At 32.4% G+C, this 22996-nt stretch overlaps 3 protein-coding genes across 13 annotated transcripts; 1 reads left to right on the top strand and 2 right to left on the bottom strand.

Moving 5' to 3' along the window:
* Nucleotides 1–582: 582 nt before the first annotated feature.
* On the bottom strand, nt 583–9564 carry LOC106793327 (DNA-binding protein P3A2). Of its 6 annotated transcripts, none has more exons than XM_014760165.1 (8): nt 9434–9564; nt 6150–6402; nt 4418–4542; nt 3884–4309; nt 3478–3783; nt 2790–2930; nt 2484–2631; nt 583–992 (listed from the first exon to the last, which is right to left on the bottom strand). In XM_014760165.1, the coding sequence occupies exons 2-8, from the start codon at nt 6301–6303 to the stop codon at nt 661–663; spliced, it is 1632 nt and encodes a 543-aa protein (XP_014615651.1). In that variant the 5' UTR covers nt 6304–6402; nt 9434–9564; the 3' UTR covers nt 583–660. The 6 variants fall into 6 exon arrangements, with proteins under 6 accessions (XP_014615651.1, XP_014615648.1, XP_014615647.1 ...); XM_014760162.1 differs by having other exon boundaries at nt 6126–6402; XM_014760161.1 differs by lacking the exon at nt 9434–9564 and adding an exon at nt 8392–9065 and having other exon boundaries at nt 6126–6402.
* Nucleotides 8216–11781, top strand: LOC106793329 (5-demethoxyubiquinone hydroxylase, mitochondrial). 6 transcript variants are annotated; one of them, XM_014760169.1, is made up of 3 exons: nt 8216–8403; nt 10967–11148; nt 11245–11781. In XM_014760169.1, exons 1-3 carry the CDS (start codon nt 8258–8260, stop codon nt 11673–11675), a joined length of 759 nt encoding a protein of 252 aa, XP_014615655.1. In that variant the 5' UTR covers nt 8216–8257; the 3' UTR covers nt 11676–11781. The 6 variants fall into 6 exon arrangements, with proteins under 6 accessions (XP_014615655.1, XP_014615658.1, XP_014615659.1 ...); XM_014760172.1 differs by lacking the exon at nt 8216–8403 and adding an exon at nt 9351–9591; XM_014760173.1 differs by lacking the exon at nt 8216–8403 and adding an exon at nt 9490–9578.
* Nucleotides 10078–13690, bottom strand: LOC106793328 (protein shifted). Its single transcript, XM_014760167.1, has 6 exons — nt 13045–13690; nt 12301–12543; nt 12088–12231; nt 11810–11962; nt 10735–10830; nt 10078–10642 (listed from the first exon to the last, which is right to left on the bottom strand). Exons 1-6 carry the CDS (start codon nt 13208–13210, stop codon nt 10416–10418), a joined length of 1029 nt encoding a protein of 342 aa, XP_014615653.1. The 5' UTR covers nt 13211–13690; the 3' UTR covers nt 10078–10415.
* Between the last annotated feature and the right edge of the window lie 9306 nt (nt 13691–22996).

A 22996-nucleotide genomic window follows, 5' to 3' on the forward strand; every position in this document is an offset into this window, starting at 1 on the left:
TTTGTAAATAGATTAAAACACCATTAATCAGTTTAATATCAAAACATAATCTCGATATTAAAAATTTCACGTATGTGCTTTTCATAAATAGTTGCCTACTCAATAAAATTAATTAAACATAAAAGACGCGCGAACTCTTTGGAATATCCACAAGTTCAGCCAGTCCTAAAACCAATTCTAAGACTAGATGAAAATATATTGTTATCGTAATTGTATTATTGGAAGATGTGTATTGCATTTTCCATATAACAAAGATTTCTCCTAAGGAGTCAATTAATAAAATTTCTTGAAGATACAGTTATTCATTGAAATAAGTAGTACTTTCAAAAAGTCGTACTACTATTTGAGAAATAGAATTACAGGTAAATATTGTATATGTCTATAATAAATTTTGAATACAAACTCTTAATTCATCGATTAACGCACCCAGTTCATTTACACACTCAAACACACTCGTCTCATTATTCGGAAGAGCAGTTAATTATTCTGCACCACACAAAAATTCAAGACACAATAAGTCTGCCTCGACGTTTCTCAAATACAAATCCTTACAATTCTTTCACTTATTATTTTTTTTCTTCCACTCTCATTATTACACGCCGATTAATCTTAATAGATTTAATAGAGCTCGTTTATTAATTAATTATACACAATGTTGTTTTATTCCGGACTAGACACGGTTTGTTGTTGTTGACTATCTTCGTCTTTCACTACTTCTGCTTGCATAGCTTTGGTAAGAACGTTAGCGTCTTTTAATGATATCACTTGAAGAACTTGATGTTCTCCTGCTGCATTAATCATTGTCATTGGATGACCCTGAATAGTTACAGCTTCAATACTGGTCTCCCCATTTCCAGGTTCAACTTTAGGTACTTGGACCATTGGTGTTACAACTTGCATAGTACCGTCACTTTGAATATTGGCCACCATAGTTTGATACATACTTGCGGACACTGGTACAGTGATTACTCCTGACACAGATACTGGATAGCCTGTAACATAGACAAGACTGTCCTATGCTCTGCCTGTGTTCAGGCATTTTCTGTAGAGTAAACTGGAGTATTATATATTTTCTTTTATGCATCTTACGTGTATATAGACATATACAAGTTTCATTTAATTTTATAATGATCAACAATGGTAAATTCTTACTTATTTTTTAGCAAAACATATCAGTTTACAATACAGCTGTAACAGTGAATATCCTATTTAGGTAATAATGAAAAAAATTACTAGGGTGTGCGAAAGAAAATGATATATACTTACTATGTTTTCTGGCACACCCTTTTATAGTATTGGAACATAATACACATAATACATATCTATATGAAAAATAAAAAAACAAGGCAATAATAATAAATGCAGCAAATGTTTAAGCTTTTTGTAACAGAATATTAAATGGTAATATTATCATTTGGATTGTAACACCATTAACGATAAAGAATTATCACAAATCTTATATGAAAAGTGGAATTAGAATAATTTGTTCGTTTCAAGTAGCTTAAACATAAAACTGTTAAATACAATTAATATATAAAATAATAAAACATCAACAAAAAGTGCTCTATGTACATAAATTTTATTGTCTCTCCTTATTTTATTTTTTTATTTTTTTAAATTAAAGAAAATAATCTTTTGTAATTAATAATGTGCAATGATCACAAAACAAAGGATGGTTTCTTTGTCATGGTTATGATCATGATCTTTTTTTTATTCTTTCCACTGTACTAATTTTTAAGAATCCATGTAATAATTTACTTTAATTATTATGGCGACATCTATACATAATGACTCGATTTATCGAAATTCTTAATTGTTCTTTTGCAGTCATTTTTTTATCAATATTCTTTTGAATATTTCGTTCTATATCTATTGCATAATTATTTTTTCATTCTAGAAACTGTATGTACATGCATATACATATAAATAAATGCTAGCTTTATATACCTTTTAAATATAAATTTTGAAAATTTATTCTCAAAACTAATATTGGAGAAAACTTCTTTATACACACACACATATGATACACTTTTTTTAAAAATAAACTTTCACTTTGTCACAACTTATATAATAAGACCAGTAAATATTAATTCATTGTTTTCTTTTCTTTATATAAACAAATGCTCCTTCAATAATATATTTAAAAAAATATTTATATCATGGATTCTTAAAGATGAATTAAAATAACGCTGTGCATCATAGCTCCAAATAAAGATATATATATATCTGTATCATATATATCTTTATATATAAGTATATATATATATATATATATACAATAATAATAATAATAAAAACAATAATAAATCGAAAAATATCTACTTTCATTATACGTAATAATAAAGATTTGTAAATATTGTTTTTGAATGGAGCTCAACAGACAGCATGCAAAACAATAAAAGTATCTGGGCTAGTAAAAACAAATCACTGTTCAAGTAGTTCCTGGCCGGCGACTGTGCAGAGCCTATAGAAAATTGTTTTACCGTGTCCATCTTCGCCTGTAAGGATGATTTGTCCATCTTGACCTAACGTTGCCTCGGTAACACTGTTTAGATCAACAGCAACGCTAGCACCCTCTGCACCACCTGCCACTTCTGCGAGTGCTTGAACTTCTCCTTGGCTTGTGTGGATCTATATACATATACATATATGTATATATATATACATACGTGCATGTATGTACAAATATGTAAATTTGAACTTAAGTCTATTTACTAATAAAATTAACAAAAATAAAATTCTTTATGATTTAAAATAATACAATAAATAAATCATTGTATATAACTTACAGTAGCTACACCTTGAACTTGAGCTGTTGTACCATCCGGTAACGTTATGATAGGATTACTTGGATCTACTTGAATTATGGACACTGTACCATCAGGATTCGTTATTGTCTGCAACACTGCTGTTGGATATTGTGTCGTCATCTGTAATATAAAAGTTTGAATTATAACATAGATCATTTTTAATTCCTCGTTTACTTTAACTTAATATATAGTTATTTAAAATTTGAGATTTATAACGAGCATGACTTTGATCGATCTAATAAGATGAAATTACAGAAATCAACTTATTGTTTATATCATTAAAAATATTAAATAGTATATATGCGATTATATAATATTAGAAATAAAGTCAGATTAAACTCAAATAAGGGAAACCAAACACATGAACAAAAACATGGCATATCCGCGTAAAGAAATATATCATCAATCTTCATTTCTTTTATCTCCTAAATAGAATTAGGAATTTAAAGAAACAACACGACAATGCGATTAATTAAAATATAAGAACTTAACAATTCAGTTTGAAATTCTCTTAAAAGATATTGTGCAATATAATCAATTCTTATAAATATATATTACGCGTGTTAATATTAGTTACGCATTACTGTTCGAAAATTTCACAAAATGTTTTTCTATCGTGTTGCTTCAAATAATTCCTTTTTCTTTGATACACTCTATCCACTCCCACCTGAGTGGCAGTGGCAAGAGCTGTGGGAGATGCGGCAATGATTTGTGCTGGCGAAGTGTTTCCCTTAGATGAATCCGTGCTGCTGAGGCGAACAACTCCCACCGTCTGTTGTTGTTGTTGTTGTGACTGTCCACTTTGACTCTGATTAGACGAGTGCGAAGGATGAGACGAGGAATGAGGAGTTGACTGTTGTAATAATACGTTAGATTTATCATCTTCTTCACTAAACGCTGGTAGAAGATCTTCTCTTCCATGAAATTTGTAACAATTTATTACTATTTGTCTTAAAGCATGCGTCCAAGAAATCTACAATAATACGAAAGAAAAATGATTCATTTCATTTAATTGATAAATAATTATTATATATATATATTTTAATATATTTTAATATACTAAATATACGAACCTTTTGTTTTTCATCCTCGGAACGTGCATCCATACGAACATTTGCCCAAGGTAATTCTTTTGGCCACCAAGGAGGTCGCGTACTATCCCTTCCCCAACCAGGTTTACCTCTACCTGTAGAATACTTTAACATTAATGGTATGAATGCTCTGAGTTGAGCTTGGGTCATCTTTTCTACAGGCGTTGGAATTCCATCTATTATAAGTGGTGGTAATTCATATAAAGATGGGTCATCCTGAACAGGAGGTGGAGCTTGTTGTGCTAACGCACTTTCAAGTTCCTCCATTATAACATTTCTTAAATTTTTAACTACATCCTCTAAAGGTTTAGCTCCAAAAACTTTGTAGCTACTATTTGGCTTGCCTGGAGTAGCTACTAATACTACTGCTTGTTGCCCAACTCGCGTAGCAAATTCATCTATTGTTTGCTGTAAAAATATTTTAGAATCAATATCAAAAGAATATAATAAAAGACAAATTATTATCATAATTTTATTTATAAAAGAGGAAGTTTATGTATATTTATAATGTCTTACTCTAAGTTTTCGTAAAAGCCTGTTCTGTTGTCTTTTTCTTGTACTGGGGTTAGTCTCAAAACTATGAGGTCGTTTTCTTTTTTTTGCAGAAACTATAGCAGCGGCAGCAGCTACTCCAACAGGTCCTAGAGAAACATATACTCTTGATACAAATGTTTATATTCGATAGTTTACACATAACTCATATGTCAATATAAAATGTTAATTTAGAAAATATTTTCCAAATTATTACAAAGTTTTAGCGATTAATTCTGATTGCATTTAATATATTATATTGACATGTTAACACGTATACATGTAGTGCATTCAAACTAAAGAGATGCATAAGCAATAGTAATATAAAACGTGCTCAAAATCTAAGAGATGTATTACATAATTATATGGCGATCTATATCTTTATTTGTAATATAAATAAATAAAAAAAGAAAAGAAATTGTTGATAAAAAAAGTTACTACCATCTAGCCAGTTGTGCCTATAAAATGAGTACTCTTAGATTTTGTTTGAAAAACAAATAAGATTGCGTATTTACTAACAAGTTCTTTTAATTATTTTCTATCGAAACTTGTGAAAAAAACAATATTTTCTTTTAAATAAATGTATCGTACTACATGTAAAGTATAGTAATAAACTTTAGCAACAATATATAAACGATAATAATCATATAAAAACATAAGGATATCGATCTCTAAACAAAAGAAAAAAAATATGTTTTGCATATGTTAAAAAACGAAGCACATTCTAAGAATATAAGGCGTAAATTAAATAGATGCACGCAAGAAAAATAAAAACAATATAAAATTAAATCAAAATAATAAAATATGATGATAGACTATATCATACTGTTCTGTCAATGACTAAATTTCATTGTTTCTCTTTTTCTTTTTAAAGAGACATTGTTATGAATTAATATACAAAATTAAAACTGTTCATTATTATTGTAACATATGATATGTTATTCGGTAAATTCAGTAATTATTAAAACTTGTATCATTGACAGACAGGCTCCACTTGCATACATCATTTCAAATATTTTTTTTGTTTTACTATACTTTTATGACCTATACCACTCAGTAAAGAGTCTTATAAGATAGTCAATTATATATTCATGATTTCCTGTTTACTTTAATAAATCGAACATCTTAGAAATATACAATTAGATTGAAAGTACGCGAAGAGTTACATAGACTGTTAATTATTTATGGATAATTCAAAAAATAATGTAATGAAATGGATTGTTACAACAGAAAATATATTTACCTTCGATATAGCAGAAAATTGTATATATTTTATTATTCAGAAGATCTGTAGCGATTTTTAATCCATTATATGAATATTTTTTGTATATAATTCATAAATGAAAATGTCATTATCGACATCAATTAAAAATCACTATGTGCTCCGTGAATAATTCAAAATATAATACATCAAAAGTATTATAGTGAAATATAAAAATTATAGTATGGATAGTACTTTTCTAATAGACAGTTTCCAGATTTTCTTTTTAAAAACTTTTGTGAGACTCTTTAAAGAGAATGATCTCTTGTATCTTACACGTTCATCGCTTATTGGTGGTGAAAAGTATCCGAGAGATTAAATGCTAGGTTCCACAGTCAATGATGAACGTCGTTTGTTGCGTTTAACTTGCAAATGGAAGTGATTAAGCCGTATATAACTCAAGAGGTGATAAAGCAAAAAAATGGAAATCACCATTAGCGTTTTTGATTTGCCAACCTGCTGCTGCTAGCTGGGCTGTCACATCATCGTCCATAGCCGCTGTCAAAAGATCTCCTTCTTCATATGTTTCGGACTCACTACTGGGCTCCTCGTCATCGTCATCCGAAATTCTGTCCATCGTGCCAGACTCTGCATTAGGCAGAGAAACCATCTTTTTGTCTTCGTCACCCGTTTTGACTTTTTTATATATTGCAATGGCCCAACAAATGTTATTGTAGATCCTGAGATATTCTTTTACATCACCTTATCCCTAACAGAGTAAAGAAACTTTGAATTAATATTTAATGCATACAAGAGTAAATGAATAAATTAATATATAGAAATTGATATATTAATAATCGGAATTACCATGATTAATATCTTTTGATAAATAAAATGTAATTTTTGATTTGTAGTCATAAAATAATAACATTCATTTTAACGATGATTAATATCAAATGAAAGGAGCATAGAATAAATATATCTTTAATTAAATAATGTCCTTTTCTCATTTTTCTCCTTCGAGAAAGATTAATTTGATCTAATGTGTATATGTTTTGTTAACAAGGAAACTTATGTTAATTACGATCTATATGTAAAGAATTAACAGCTTCATGGTATCATTTATTTCTATTTATTTGCAATACAACACATACAATAATACTTCATCACATATTTAACATACTAATATTATAACATACCATATGTGAAGAAATGGAAAAAAGGAACATACACATACAGAGAGATAACAATGTGTGTGTGACTATAGAATACAATCATAATATTTAATTATCATAAAATGTGTGTGCAAGCATCAAGTTATCTCAAATCAATTTGAAATTTATAGCCATTGTAATCCAACTATTAAAAACATCAATGAAACCAACGATATTAGTATGAGGAATAGTTTCAATATAAAAATAAAAATTGTTACAAGGATATTAAAATTTAATAACAATTGTTTTTTAATATTATAATAATAAAATAAAGTGTAATAGGAGAGAAATAAAATTTTAGATGACTGACTATCACGACTTTATGAATGATATTACAGTTTATAGATCTCAAATATTCTATCTCGAAGGACGCAAAACAATTGAAAAGAAGAAGAAGAAGAAAAAAAAGAAAACAAAACAAAAGACAAGTTATAACATATTAAAAAGAAAACAGAAAGAGGGAAAAAAAGAACACGCACCAACATATATGGCAAGAATTATGAAGTTTGAAATACTAAACTTGTACGTCTATTTGCGTTGGAACACGAAAAATCGATAAAGTGAACGTCATTCGTTTCAAAGTATAGAGGAACATACAACGAGTGGGTACACATCGATTTAAAAAAGAGAAAGCTGAAATTTGGCAATTTACATGAGATACATCGATGTTTCTTCAATGATGATTTTTTTATACCTTCATTTGTTTTTCTCATAGATATGCCAAATGAACTACTACGATGGATACGAAGATGTGAAAATAATAGAAAGAGAAAGAAGAGAGTAGGGAGAGAAAAGCGGTAAATATTTCGCTTGGATATCTTCGTGAGCATTTTTACGTGAACGTACGATACGAGAAATATTAAATATTTCATGGAAATGAAGAGAAATATGTTATAGGTTCTCGTTATCATTAATAGATAAAAGATAAGAATGTATATAGGAAATATATAACGATTCTTTCCGCATCCTATTACGAGATTTGTCATAATCGAGAGTGAAGTGTGGCACGTTAGGTTGACAGAAGAGCGTGTCAATGAAAAGACGTAGTAGAAAGAGAAAGAAAAAGAGAGAGAGAAATAGATAAAAGGAAAATGAAAGAAAGAGAGAGAGAGAGAGAAAAGGCAGACTGTTTCACATGGAGAATAAGAAATAACAAGACGCGTGGAACAGTAGGCTTAGAAGCAACGATGACAGTGGTAACGTCAAAGCAACGACACAATAAAAGCAGAAACAGTGTCAGCAGCAACAGCAGCAGCGGCAACGGCAGCAACAGCAAGAATAGAGTATGGGAAGAGGATGAAGTGGAAAATAACATAGTAGAAAAAGAAGAAGAGAGAGAGAGAGAGAGAGCAGAGAGGATGCGCCAAAAGCCGACACCGCTAAGACGGCGCGTTTATTTTGGGGGGGCAAATGAAAATGCGCAGGGCACACGCAAAAGAGAGAGCACCGTGTCGGGGGGGCCGTGAAGCTCATGACCGAAGAGAAGGGTATCGCGAGCAGAGTCATGGAGCAGGCCCAGTGAAAATCGCGAGTTGCGTACGCACCTTGTGTGTCCCGTGAGTGGTCACCCGGTGTTACACAGGGCGCTTCGCGTCTGCGGGGAGACCGCCGTCGCGGGCTATAACCGCACACGCTCTCTCTCTCAGCAGCACCACCACCACCACCACCACCACGCCCCACGCGAGCGTATCTCGGCGGTCATCGTCGTCGTCGTCGTCGTCGTCGTCGTTGTCGTCGTTGTCGACGTCGTTGTCGTTGTCGTCGTCCACGTCCTCCACCTCGTCGTCGTCGTCTCCGCGATTCTACGCGTGCACTGCGCGCTCCGTGACAACAAAACTTCGATAGAAGCGCGAACTACGATGACAACGATAAGGAATAAAAGGGCCACCGGACGCACCGGATCCGGGAGAAGCCTAACTCGGCCGCGCGCGCGAAAATCTCCTCCTTCCTCTCCACCTTCTCACCACCACCTTTCGTCCTCGCTATTACTCGCGCCTTCTTCGTCGCTCCGCGCCACAACAACGCGCACGACGACCGCCATGGACACCATGGCTAGTTTCGACGGTGGCGGCGGCGGTGGTGGCAGCGGTGGTGGCGGTGGCGGTGGCAGCGGCGGCGGCAGCGTCGTCGTCGACAGACCTATCGATCGGTTCGCCGCCTTCGCTGCTGCTCCTGTCTCCGTAGCTGCCGCCGTCGTCGCTACCTCCACTCTTCCTCCTCCTCCTCCGCCACCACCTTTCCTTCCCTTTCCTTTCCTTCCCTTCCCTTCCCTTCTTTTCTTTTCTTTTTTTTTTCTCTCGCCTCTTTTGCTGCCTGCCTGCCTGTCTGCTTTCTTTTTTGATTGCTCACTCGTCAGGACACACGAGAGTAGCGTAATAATACGAATGTCGTGTACACATGAGGGAAAAGGAAAGAACGCGCCAGCATCGAGGAAGGCGGCCATCTTGAGCGAGCCTGCGCGCTGCACTCCAAGCAGACGATGCAAAATTTACCTTTATTTCGCGAATGCGCGTTGCATCGCCATCCTCGCGCTGCGCAATGACAACTTACGTTACGTTTCCTCCTGAATTTTGACTCAACACTCACCGTTTTCCCGTTAGATTCCATCAAATGACACTGCTGATCCTCGAAACGTGAACACCATATACATGTATACGATTCTGGAATAAAGCGATTGGTTCGAAGCTACGCGATATACGTCATGGTGGCCGCCGTACCTACATTCTCATTGGTGCCTGAAACACGTGACTACATCTTTTCTCTATTCCCTGAAACGATCTCATCTCTCTTTCTCCCTCTGTTCGTTTGCATCGTGTATAACCTACAAATGTGTTTTTGTGCATCTGATATTTATATGTTTGATGGTATTATTTCATTTATTTTTATTAATATTCTTATTTCTGTCATATTCGTTTCTATTTCTTTACTTATAACGGTGTGCGTAAATGCAAGTTTGTGGAATTTCTATTGGCGTAGTATTAGAAAGTTTAAGGTTATTCTAATCGAAATGTCATATTTATAGAGTGTGTACGACAACAAATACTTCATTGTTTAAGTTTGCTTTTATTGAAATATTCGACAATTTAGTAACGTTTTTGTTTTGTTTTAAAGTTTCTATTTAAATGGTGTATATTATTTGATTTTATTTAGTGATAGAATGATTTTTTTATTGAGTGATATTTTTTGAAAGAAATCTTTAAAGTGCACATTTAAAAGGTGGATAAAACTCGTTTTATTCCTTTTTACAGTCATAGCTACAAATGTAACAATATAAAAGTATATTATTAAAAATAATAATTAATAGCTTAAATTGCTTTCGAGCAATTTTACATATCACATCTCAGTTGGGATGAATTACAAACTAAACGCATTGATTTTTGTGGTATTAACCAATTGGATTATAAATTCTCTGCACATTTTATCTTTTCTTTATTTTAAGATTTGTTTCATATATTTCTGCAACAAAATATGAAACTTATATTTTACTTTCTCAATATTTCGAAATAAATGTCAATAGTTTAGTTAATCCAATTAGTTATGAAAATAATACCACTATCGAGAAGTATTTTTAAGCCCAAGGCTTATTTTTATTACATAATTTTCCAAACCACCCAGCATCGCAAAGACAAGTGTTATCAGGTTGACAAGTTCCATTTTTGCAAGCTTTTGTGCAAGTTGATCGTTGTGGTGAACGTCTACCTATCTCACAATGATCGCCTGTAAATCCATTAGGACATCGACATACATTGGTTCCTCTACATTTACCTCCATTTAAACAAGGAATAACGCATTTCGCTAAATACAAATAATTATTAAATTTTAAAAATCATTGTAAATGATATTATACGAATATTGTTAGATGTATAACATCAAAGAAAATTACTTACAGAACTCGCAACGTAAACCAAAGTAACCTTTTGTACACTCGCAAGTATCTTTTTGTACGCATTTTCCACCGTTCAAACATTTTTCCGAACAAATACCTGAAAGAAATATAAATGATAAATATTCATGTCTTCGTAATAAATGTTTTCTTTTTTTTATTACACCCTATTTATGTGCACGTCTTATTATATTACAATTGAGCATAGGATATTATTTGGTGTTAATTGTTTCCAGAATATTGTTGATATTGATAAAGAAAATGCTGCACCTTCGTCAATTTGGAATACGATTACATAGCACGGCTGCTGCAACTTCGACCACTACAGCAGGAAAACGTTTAGATTCTATTCTAAGAGTAGATCATGCTGGAGAGTTGGGAGCAGATAGAATTTATGCAGGGCAAATGGCTGTTTTGGGTATACAAGAAGATTTTTTACAAATTATATTGCATCACGAGTTTCTCCTTGTTTGTCTATCTTAATGCATATTGTTTTAATCATTACTTAAAATAGGTAATACTGTAAAGGGTCCGTTGATTCAGCATATGTGGGATCAGGAGAAAAAGCATCGTGCTAAATTTGAAGAATTAATACGAAAATATCGTGCGCGACCTACGGTATTTACACCTGTTTGGAATATTGCTGGATTTGTTCTTGGTGCTGGGACAGCACTAATGGGAGAGAAAGCAGCTATGGCGTGTACCGTGGCTGTCGAAACCGTCGTAATAGACCATTATAACGATCAATTACGTAATTTAATGGAAATGAATGAAGGGATAGATAAAGAATTATTAGAAACTATTAAAACTATTCGTGACGAGGAACAAGAGCATCACGACAATGGATTAGAACATGGAGCTGAACAAGCCCCTTTTTATAAGGCTCTCACGAATATTATTAAGATAGGCTGTAAAACTGCTATTTCCATTTCTAAAGTAGCTTAAATTATATTAATTTATTCGAATTATGTGATAGTAGATATAAGTATTTGTTATTATTTTAATATCATTTGACGTTTGTTTAAAATAAACTTTTTTGTTTTTAATAGTTATATTAAAATTTGTAAAAATTTGCATACCCCCTTCGCAATAAGGTCCTTGAAATCCTGGAGGGCACGAACATACGCCGGGTGCAGTACAGTTTCCACCGTTCATACAATTTGGATAACAAAGTGCTTTTTTACAGTGCGGCGGCCCTAAATAACCATCCGGACAAGGTCCAGGATTTGGTTCTAAAATTTCAAGAAAAAAATTAGTAAATTAGTAAAGAACAGATACGAAGAAAAACATTTAATTTATTTTTCTTTTATTCTTGTATATATCAAATAAAATATTCAAATTTATTTAATATACTTACCGCGCAAATTGCATTCTTTTCTTAAGCTAAGATGAAGTGGTGTCCCATCCAAAGGTTTACCTTTCCGCGTTTCGATCATTAAACCAATTCCAAATTGTGCTATTCCAGAATTATTTCCAGTACAAGGTAATAAAACGCTAAATTCTATAAGACATACAAAATATCATTATTTTAATATATATTTTGCAGAATTGCACGGATTATGATCTTTACCTTTTGGTCTTTTAGGTACTCGTCCTTGAGTTTTAATCGTAATCGATGGTGTCTTGAGAATCGATTCGTCGAAAGATTTCAGTCGATAAAAGTTATAATAATATTTTTTAGCGCCAGATTTCCACGTAAAATTTACGTAAGATACTTCGCTAGGAATAATTGGCAACTTATTTTCAAGTTCTGGATCCAAAAGGTATGATAAAACAATTCCCTCCGAGATCACATAGATCTCCATCTCAATACCTAATCAAAATAATAATTGGATGATTGGAAAAAGAAAAAAGCAAATCATAGATCCGAAAAAAAGGATCGATGTAATACTGTTCTGTATAGGCATTGAAATCACTGGTTTAATTCTTATCTACTTAGCATTGCGCAGTAAAACATATGCAACATATCGCGTGATTTGAATGCTGTATTCAGCATAAATATATTAATAACATCATCAACTGTGAAGAGATCATAAAGTTCATTTTATACATAAAGAAAATGATTAACGCGTAAGAAATCTTTTTTTTTTTTTCCTAGGACACATGCATAAACTTAATTAAAAAAAAATTATTTTCAAAGTAAATTGCAATTTCGGTCTATACAAATAATCCAAGAAAAATAATTGACAAAAAACAATAAAAAATAAGATATCTTTGAATACAATATTCTAAAAAGTTGTATTTTAGAATAAAATAATGCGATAAAAGAAAAAGCAAATAGCTAATCTTTTCGATAAAAATACGGATAACTCACCACTAAACATTTTGATTTGTTGTTGATCGATCCAAAGCGATATATCACCAGTTACTTGTTTTTGATTATTGTTCCGACGATTTTTACGATTTCTGGCTGTGGTAGTGTCGATAAATGAAGCGATCACCGCCAAACTAAGGGCTACTGTCGCCCACCGCATAATCATTTATGAAGTGTTCCTAAGGGCTCTCTTTTGATCAGGTGTGATTACACGCGCCTTTCCTAAGTTCTTCTTCACCCTCGCCCTTGTCCTATTCCCTTTCTCAGCTTGCCCGCACGCGACGCACGCACGCACGCACACACACACGTACGTACGTACGCACGCGAGCGTGCTTTCTCCTTTCTTGTCGAGACGTGTCGTCGTCGTTCTGCTGCGATCGTATAGCGATAACGATTATGGTGATCCGTCGTGATCGTGGTCGTGGTCGTGTTCGTGGTTGCCGCCCCCGTCGTCGCGCGCGCCTTGATTCGCTGCGTGAAATGGGCTTTTCACGGGTGTGGGMCCCCGGCCGCCACTTCAATAAGATTATCTTGTTAGATGATAACGATCTTCTTCTCAAATAATCTCTTTTATCTTTCGAACAAACTCTCTCTCTCTCTCTCTCTCTTTCTCTTTCTTACTTCTTTTTAGATTTTTGCTGTTGAGATTTATTTCCGTTTATCTTTTGATAAAAATGTTGATTAAAAAAAAAAAAAAAAAAAAAAAAAAAAAGATAGATCCGATCTATCACGATCTATCACGACGCTTCTTGATCAATCGATAGGTACAGTATTTTTATCGATGATACGATCTGTGCACGGATACGAACTTATGCGAATGGACATTTCGCGATATTTCAAAATTGAACGTGTCGAATCGCATCGCAGTCGCCGACTGACTGACTGACTGACCGAGTCAATGGAAAAAAGACCTGGCAGCTGCGGCTGCGGTGGTGAAGTAGTGGTGGTTGTGGTGGTGGTGGTGGTGGCTATGGTGGAACGGCGATTCCATCTTCTCCTCTTCTTTTCCCTTCTCACCATTGGACCCGTAAGAGATCCCTATCTCTTTACGAACTACTCTCTCTTTCTCTTTCTCTTTTTCTATCTCTTAACTCTTGGTCTCTCATGTAGCCTTCTTCTTCTTCTTCTTCTTCACATACGCAACGCATGCAGAATTAGGGAGCACGCACACTGATCTTTTTCTTTTGCAAATATAACTTAGCAAGAATCGTTCCTCTTGTCTCTTAGTTTACACTTATAGAGATATGGTCTAAAGAACTCCAATTTGCATCTTACAATTAGATGTCGTCTGTAGACGACGGCAGACACGAACTTAAAGGGTCGACGTACGAATCTTTCTCGTGTATATATATATATATATATATATATATATATATATGCGTGAACGCAAGTGTAAGTATGTGCACCATTGCACATCGTGTACAACATGCACATGATGGCGTGGCAAATTAGCACCGAAATTAAATTCAATAAGAGACCTTACCGAAATTAGTTGTTTGTTCATTGTTAATAATGTAACTTTTAAATGTGTGATGATCGTAACAATCGATTATTTTATTCGAAAGAATTCACCTTTAGAAAAATATTTAAATAACAAGTTTAGTTCAGATGATGATAGTTATTGATTTAACATTTAAAGAAATATAAATATAGTTTGTAGTTTGGATTGTGTTATGTTGACTCTTAAATGATCCCCGTCCCCCCCCCCATCGAGAAGACGAGATAATTTAGATTGAACACACAACTATAAATGCAATACCCCTGGAAGGAACAAGGCAGATGAACCTTTTCTGATGTATTATATTTTACGAGCGCTATTCAGTGGATGGTTAATCCTTTTCGTTTCTGAAAGTTCACATGGGAATACATGGAAATTCAGAATTTGAAATAACAAATAAAATGAAAAGAAATTGGTAAGAAGAAACCAGTTTTTAACGTTGTTTCGTCCGAACCTTCCTTTCGTATCTTTCTCGCTCTTCCGCTTTTATTTTCTATTCTCTTTTTGTTTTATATATATATCTTTGAAATATTTCTCGTGTAATATATAAATAAATATAAAATATGTTCTTCTCCCCATTTGCAAACAAATTTCTTGCATTACTTAAATCTCAACATCAGAATTTTATATTCAAGTTTCGTGAATTTAATGGATCCTATAATTATAACAAAATTTGATTGTACTGTTAAATATATATATAATAATTTTAATAGACGACAATTGTTCACGCATGTCTTTCACCATTAAAGTAATAAATCTATTACTCGTGCGAGAACGTAACGACCTCGGAAGAGAAATTATTTTCAACGGTGCACTTTGTCCTGTCTGTCTCTTCAGAGAGAGATTTCTCTTCTTCTTCTTCTTCTTGTTCACGTCCTCTTCCTTGTCCGGTAGAACTAACTGAACGTTTCCACGGTCGTTTCACGAGCCGTTATAAAAGGCTGGCTTGTTAGACGAGATGCTCTTCCACGTAGGAGACATGCACCGATTTTACACTTCGTCGGCAAAACCGCGAACATTTTTCTCGCCTCGATGGAAAATACAAGAAGAAGAAGAAGAAGAAAAAGAAAAAGAAGAAAAAGAAGCTACGAAACTTTCGTTCAAACACAAACGAAGGATAAATTATTATGATCATTTTTCAAATCGTAACCAACTCACAAATGTTCGTCGGTTTTCATTTATATATATTATATTTTTAAAATATCATTTTTTTATAGTAATAGAATTCAATTAATAGAATGATCGTCATTGTAATTAAAGTTTAACGTTATTTTCATTAATCATAATGCATCGTCAGCCCATGACAACAGCTCTTGGCAATGATCTAGCGAAATAATCGTTGTGTATTATCCTTGTTATCGAGCAATCTCAATCTATCTTTATGAAGCCCTCATCTCTCTCTCTCTCTCTTTCTCCCTCACCCCCCCCCAAAAAAAAAAAGAACAACCTACTCCTTCTTCAGAGAGATGATAGATCCTTTAAAGTTAATTCGAAGGTAATCTTACAGATGGATGCCTTCGATCGCGACTACAATATTCTTGATTCCAATATACCGGTATAGGTGCGTGCGTGAAGAAGAAGAAGAAGAAGAAGAAGAAGAAGAAGGAGAAGAAGGAGAAGAAGTTGAGAATCGTGTGCAAAGAAAAGAGAAGAACGTCACGAATTGCTTTGTTGCCAAGTCCTCGTCTCCGATGGATTCCCCTACAGGTGCTTCGAGATAAAACCCACCTCTTTCTTTGGATACAACAAAAATATATATATTTTTTTTTTTTATATCAAAAATTATTAATACGCAAATATAAAATATGAACGTTTGTTAATTGGAAACGATCGTAGATCGTCATCACCATCATCATCATCATCATCATCATCATCATCGTTACAGAGCTTGAAAGTAACAAAAAGAAAAAAAAAACAAACATGAAAATATATTTTGTAAATATTTAAGGAAAAATTTGGTATAAAGGAGAAAATTATAGAGGAATATTAGGAACATCAGGCAAGAGATGAGGACGACGACGACTGTGTAGGCGAGGAAAAGATTTATTATCGTATATTTCGATTTATTTTAATTTTGGTTAGAGACAGGTCACAGGAGAAGGTTTCGAAGATAAAGTAGACATCATTCTTGTTAGAAGTGAATCCTCTCAATCAGTATCTGTAGAAAACAGTTAAGATTGTATCGAATCTTTTTCTCCCTCTCTCTCTCTCTCTCTTTTTCTCTGTCTATGAGAGCAAACGATCGAAAGAAGCATGTTCAATGAATAGCCAATAATAGTGGCCATTGTATTTTGACATTCGAATGGTTGGTCGTCTTAACAAATGGTCCATTGTAAACCCCTCTGAATTTCTTGCCGTTTTAACTTCTTCTTCATCTTCTTCATCTTCTTCCCCTTTATTTATTTTTTTTTCTCTTCAGGATTTGTAGCGAATTGGGTAGGCGTGGAGTGAAATTTTGATGAAAGAGGAGGGAACAATTTTGAAAGAATCATCGCTATGCCTTTCAAGAAACTAAGGGTTTTTCTTTTGTATCCTTCGAGATACGCTGGTTAAACATGACGACTAGGAGAGACGTGAAAATTATTTCGAGAATCGAGATTTTACGTTTATTTACGATCTGTAAACATCGTAATAAAAAAAAAAAAGGAAAAAAAAACATATATAATATCGAAATTAACGTTACAACACCATTGTGTACACCGTGTCCTCTTGCTGAGAGAGAAGAGGAAAAGGATAGAAAGGAAGAAAATGAGAAAAAAGATTCTGTCTCTTTCTCGAGTTGTGATCATATCGAGAAAATACAAATAAATCTATTCCGAATGACTTCAAATGGTTCCTTGGGGCCTACAGGTGTACACATTTTGTTTCAATTCGAGTCCACTTTCTTTCGATTGAAACGTTCACACTTTCCATTAGTTTGAGAACCCATACATAAATATAATATATACTTATGATATAATAATATACATTAAGTTTTTAATATATAAATGCGTGTAATAAACGTCAGGAAAAATATTATATTATGACGAGTTAAAAGTAATATAACCGATTGAGCTTCCTTCTCCGCGAGATGATGACGAACGGCAATGGATCGTGGTTTACAGAAAAAGAATTTTTTTTTCGTTTTTTTTTTGTTCTTTTTTTTTTTATATCCATTCTCGTAAAGAGCCAAGGATATATACTCTCTCATTTTAATCCTGTTTCTCTTTCGATAAACGTTCCCCCTTTATCTTCGTCGATTTCTATGCGCAGAAAACACTCACCACAAAGTGGTGCTCGGGAGAAAGAAGAAGAAGAAGAAGAAGAAGAAAGAGGAGGAAGAAGAATATATGAGAAGAAAGAAAGAGAAAGAGAGAGAGAGAGAGAGAGAGAGAGAGAGAGAGAGAGAGAGAGAAGAGAAATATGGTTGTGCTGATGGTGAGGCGGGGAAAGTGGGAAGAGGGGGTTGGTATGATGGGATGGGGGAGAGAACGGCTGTTCTCTGGAGATCAAGTTAGAGTACCGGCACAAAAAACCTGTCCCGCATAATTACATTATCGGTCACATCTCGCTCGACTTCTGTCCGCACGACTGTCTCAAGCTTCTGTTGTATCCCCTCTCACCACACCACTGCCAACTCCCCTCTTCCAATTTCTTTTTTTTTTTTTATTTTTCGTCTCTTTTTTACTTTCTTTTATTTTTTTCTGTGTTTTTTTTCTTCTTCTACCACCCCTCTTCTCAAAAAGGCGAAGAGAATATAACGAGGAGGTTGGGGAGCCGTGAAAAAGGCTGCAGGGGGTCCTAGATACGATCTGAGAACAGAACTATGATTTATTTTTTTTTGTTCTGTTCTTTCTTTCCTTTTTTTTTACCACTACTGTTATGCCCCCTGCCTTCCCACGCCTCCTATTCGAAACTGATACAAACGAGCCTTTAAGTGATCCCCTTTACTGTTCTTTTTTTTTTTTTTTATTTTTTGTTTTTGTTTTTTAGTTCTTTTGTTAATTCCTAGTGAGAATTCGAAAACGCGCGCGTGTGTGTGTGCGCGTGTGCCTGTAAATTTGATTAATTGATTAGATTTGATTTCAAATTTTTTGACGTATCCATGCACATTTATGCATATCTTGTAATTTCTTGTAAAGAAAAAAAAAAGTAGTATATATATATGTTAGAATGATTTTTTTTTTCTAATATAAATTTACATTTATACGAATGAATTACAGTTTTTGAATATAGGATATTTTTTATATTTAAATTCGGTAAAAAGAAAAAAAGAAAGGAAAATTGTTAGTAAGAATTTACAAAACGAGAAAGTGGATATACACGTGCGATATTTTACCTTTACAATTTGACAAATATAAGAATAGATGTAATGATATGATGATGATGATAATAATAATAATTTCGTTTGTAGATTTTATTTATTTCTTTTTTTTTTTATTTATTTATTTATTTTTTTCTTTTCATTGACATGGGAGATATTGTACGGACGTACGTTTGGAATGCGCATTTCGAAGTCGCGGGAAAACGAATAACTTAAATATTAAAATGTATTATCTCTACGAATTACATAACGAATGTTTTTCTTCATAATTTTCTTCTTTCGTTCTCTCTTCGTTTATAACATAATATTATTATTATTTTTGATAATAATCGTTGCTCTTTACAAAGAAAAATACGACAAAGGAGAGAGAGAGAGAGAGTGAGAGAGAGAGAGAAAGAGAGAGACAATACACACAAATTGCGTTATAATAAAAGTTTCTTTATAAATTGTTCTAATTCATAAGAAATAATTATAACAAAAGGGAAAGAGAGAGAGTACGACGGATGATTTGTTTTGATAACTGTTCTGACAATACTCCTCTCTCTCGCGTGCACATTTGTTCTTGTTGTTTGTTTTTTGTTTTATATCGGAAAACATTATTGTTATCATTATTATTATTATTATTATTATTATCCTAATTATAATAATTTAATATACAGTGACAATATGTTGATGACGGATGAAGCGCATGTTAAGAACAAAAAATATGCATCGAACTTTCAATTTTTTCAGTCGGCGTTACGCTTGTTTTATTATTTTCTTTCTACGAATAATAATTAACATGCGTTTATCCAATCTTTATTACGATGAGAATACTATTCAATAATAAGTCGTACATTTTTATATATTCAATTGCATAAAACAAAGCGAAGGAATAATAATAATCTGTTAGTTTCTATAATATAACGTTTTCAACTTCGTAACAAATAATATTATTATTATTATTATTATTATATGCACGTGGATAAGATTAAACATTACAAACGAACAAATAAAAATGAAATAAAAAGAAAAGAAAAAAAAAAAAACACGTATAAATCGTTAGCTCGCTGTAAAATAATACGCGTCTCTAACGTAAAATCTGACTCGCGCGTTCTCTATCTAGTAAATATAAATTTCCTTATGCGAGCATTGATGTTTCTTCGGCGCAACTTTATAACAGTGCGATTGTAAACTTCGGAATACATATTAATCCGTCTTATAAAAGAAGGGGTTGGGGGTGGGGCGTGAGGCATTAAAAAAATAAGAAAAAATGGTTCATGCGTTATAAAAAAAAAGAATAAAAAGTATAAAAAAATTCGATAAATCGTTTATATACTGTCGGCGCGTGTGTGTGTGTGTATATACTGGAAGTTTACGCAAATATAATGAAATATTTTTAATATACATTCGTGGAGATTCAAAGTTTTGTTCTTTTTAATTCTATTCAGATAGATAGCTAGATAGATAGATAGATAGATAGATAGATAGATAGATAGATAGAGAGAGAGAGAGAGATAGAGTGTGAGATTCCTTCGAAAAATATTTACGGGGAATCAGATATAAAATTATATGTATATATATTTATATATTAAAATCATGAAAAAACGTATTTTATAACTATTAATAATCGTATGACTTCGACGTCGACCGTATTAAAAATACGCCGCTTTGACTAACAATGGAAGTAATATATCAGAAATCAGTACTCTTTATGCGATACATATATATATTTCTATTAATCATTATCTTTCGAATTAACTTGCCATTTAAATAATATTATTATCTGTAATTAGTGTCATTTTGTATGATCTTTTTTATATACACGATAGGTTTTCTCTCGTTTATAATGCACCCGCGTATACAATAATTGTTTCATTTTGTATTTTCGACGTCAAAGTCATTTGTACAGGATAATCGGCAAAAAAGGTCCTAACAAATATCTTCTGATAAAAACATTTTTAAAGTGCAGCACCAAAGAGGATATTTCTTTTCTTTTCTTTCTTTTTCTTTATCGGTTAAAATATGTTGATAAATCTTCGACGTTTATTTAGTTCGGAGGCAAAATTGTACCATGTTTTTATCTTTATTTTATTTTATTTTTTTTTTTTTTGATAAGCTGAAATATATATCTTATTTTGAAGTAGTATATTATATATTTTATTTCTTTTCTTTTATGAATTATCTCGCATTTCTATAATTATTATACATTTTGTACCGTTTTTTTTTCTTTTTTAATCTCTCTGCCTTTGTACCTAACATATTTGCTCGTGACACATATTTGCAGACAACCTGTACGCATATTTTCATTGAAACGTACTAATTCAATAACCTAAATTAATTAATTAATTAATTAATTAATTGTACATGTACTCTCAAAACAAAAATAACAAGTCGTTCTAATTCTCTTTTAAATACTCAGTATACTATAATAATATAATCAAACATAATAGTATTACTTAAAATAGTTGTCCTTGTGTTCTTTTTTTTTATATTCTTGTCAGATCTTTTATGTCATCTTCTTGTTTATTAATATAATTGTCTCTTTAATATATTCTCAATACTTCATATATATATATTAATTAAATAATAAATCTTATATTATGTCTCTCTTGGATTATAATATAATCAATCTTGCGCTAAATAAAGAAATAAGTTTTGTCGACATAAAAAAAAGTCTTATCTTAACTAGAGCATGTTTCACATACAAAAAGCAACGATTAGAGGCCTTGTGATATCTAACACTATAGTGCATTTGTGTGTATGTGTATGTGTGTACACATTTTGTTAATATTATATTAAATATGTTTGATACAGTTTTTGTTTTATTTTTATTTTTATTTTTATTTTTAGTTTTTAGTTTTTTTTTGTCGTTTTTTAATATATTTTCGTTTTGCTCGTATCCGTGATCAATGTGCAAGTGCACAATAATCATAGATATCATTAGTAATTTCAATAAATTTGGCCCTCTGTCTGCAGAGTAAAAATTGATTGTGTTATCTAAAGACCTTTAGAGAAAGAGATCTTCCTTAAGAAGTAACATTCAGTCGAGGCCAGATTGTGACGCAGCTTCTATCTTGTTTTTTTTTTTTTAATATTTCCACCTAGTCTTGTATAATAATAATAATAATTGTAATAATATAATAATAACATTGAGAAAAAAATTATTTCCATATTAATTAGACGACATTGGTGTTAGATAAGTATTTTGAAAAATACTACAGGCTAGTTTAATTTATCACATTGTGGATGCTTCCTTTATGTATATTATTTCGGTAATATTATAAAGATTTGTTTCTTTTTTTGTTTGTTTTGTTCTTTGAACACATAAGACGTGAGGCAAAATGTTAGACGATATATGCAATCCTGAAAGTATTTTGTTGTTGTTTCATCCATATATACATATACAATCGCAATCCGAATAATGCAAACACATTTTAGATACCCTGTAATAAGCTAAAGTGTCTGCTTTCAATCTAGCCTTGTCAAATATCACCACAGATATTGGATTAGTTTCTATAGTTCTATTTTCATAAATAGCTTGCACGCTATGAAAACATCTATTGTCTTTGGGTTTTACAACTGACCAGAGAGAAAGAGAAAGAGAAAGAGAAAGAGAAAGAGAGAGAGAGAGAGAGAGAAAGAGAGATGAATTAAATAAATTTACAACTTGCGTTATAATATTATATCGTATGTGCAAATGTATACACATTTTGGTAATTTTAATTTTATCAACGTATCTTTAAATTTTTCTTTAAAGAAGATTCTCAACTATGCCGTACAATTTCTGTTTTCTTTCTTTCTTTTTTTTTAAACATTTTTTGAAGATTTAAAAATGAGTTTTAAATTTATTTCATATAATCTCTTAATTAAAATAATTCAAAAAAAAAAAAAGAAAAAAAAAAAAGGAAGGAAATATAACTTTGATAAAGCTATATATGTATGTGTATGTATACTTTTAAATTTTGTTAACAAATCTTCTTAACACGCACGAAAATTTTCATGAATTTTTGTCTCTAAAGTTAACTATAAAACCCAAAAGCAAATTCTAAATTGGCAGTATAGTGTTGGACATTGCGCCCAGCGCAAAGTGCATAGCGAAATTGCTGCAGCATGTAAGGATTTAGTTTATTCCTTACCATGACTATGATGAGAAAAGATCTTTTATCTTG

Source organism: Polistes canadensis, unplaced genomic scaffold (genome assembly GCF_001313835.1).
Source record: "Polistes canadensis isolate GaletaPanama2010 unplaced genomic scaffold, ASM131383v1 scaffold_13, whole genome shotgun sequence".
Classification (NCBI taxonomy): Eukaryota; Metazoa; Arthropoda; class Insecta; order Hymenoptera; family Vespidae; genus Polistes; species Polistes canadensis.

Excerpts from the sequence above, each read along its gene's own strand:
- LOC106793327 (XM_014760162.1), bottom strand. The coding sequence starts at position 6,303 with ATGGTTTCTCTGCCTAATGCAGAGTCTGGCACGATGGACAGAATTTCG. Across the intron at positions 3,784-3,883 it reads CCGAGGATGAAAAACAAAAG|ATTTCTTGGACGCATGCTTT; the intron begins GTTCGTATATTT and ends GTATTATTGTAG. Across the intron at positions 2,632-2,789 it reads AAGTTCAAGGTGTAGCTACT|ATCCACACAAGCCAAGGAGA; the intron begins GTAAGTTATATA and ends ATATGTATATAG.
- LOC106793329 (XM_014760169.1), top strand. The coding sequence starts at position 8,258 with ATGAAAATGCGCAGGGCACACGCAAAAGAGAGAGCACCGTGTCGGGGG. Across the intron at positions 8,404-10,966 it reads GTACGCACCTTGTGTGTCCC|AATATTGTTGATATTGATAA; the intron begins GTGAGTGGTCAC and ends AATTGTTTCCAG. Across the intron at positions 11,149-11,244 it reads AGGGCAAATGGCTGTTTTGG|GTAATACTGTAAAGGGTCCG; the intron begins GTATACAAGAAG and ends TACTTAAAATAG.
- LOC106793328 (XM_014760167.1), bottom strand. The coding sequence starts at position 13,210 with ATGATTATGCGGTGGGCGACAGTAGCCCTTAGTTTGGCGGTGATCGCT. Across the intron at positions 11,963-12,087 it reads AAAAGAATGCAATTTGCGCG|AACCAAATCCTGGACCTTGT; the intron begins GTAAGTATATTA and ends TTGAAATTTTAG. Across the intron at positions 10,643-10,734 it reads TGGTTTACGTTGCGAGTTCT|CGAAATGCGTTATTCCTTGT; the intron begins GTAAGTAATTTT and ends ATTTGTATTTAG.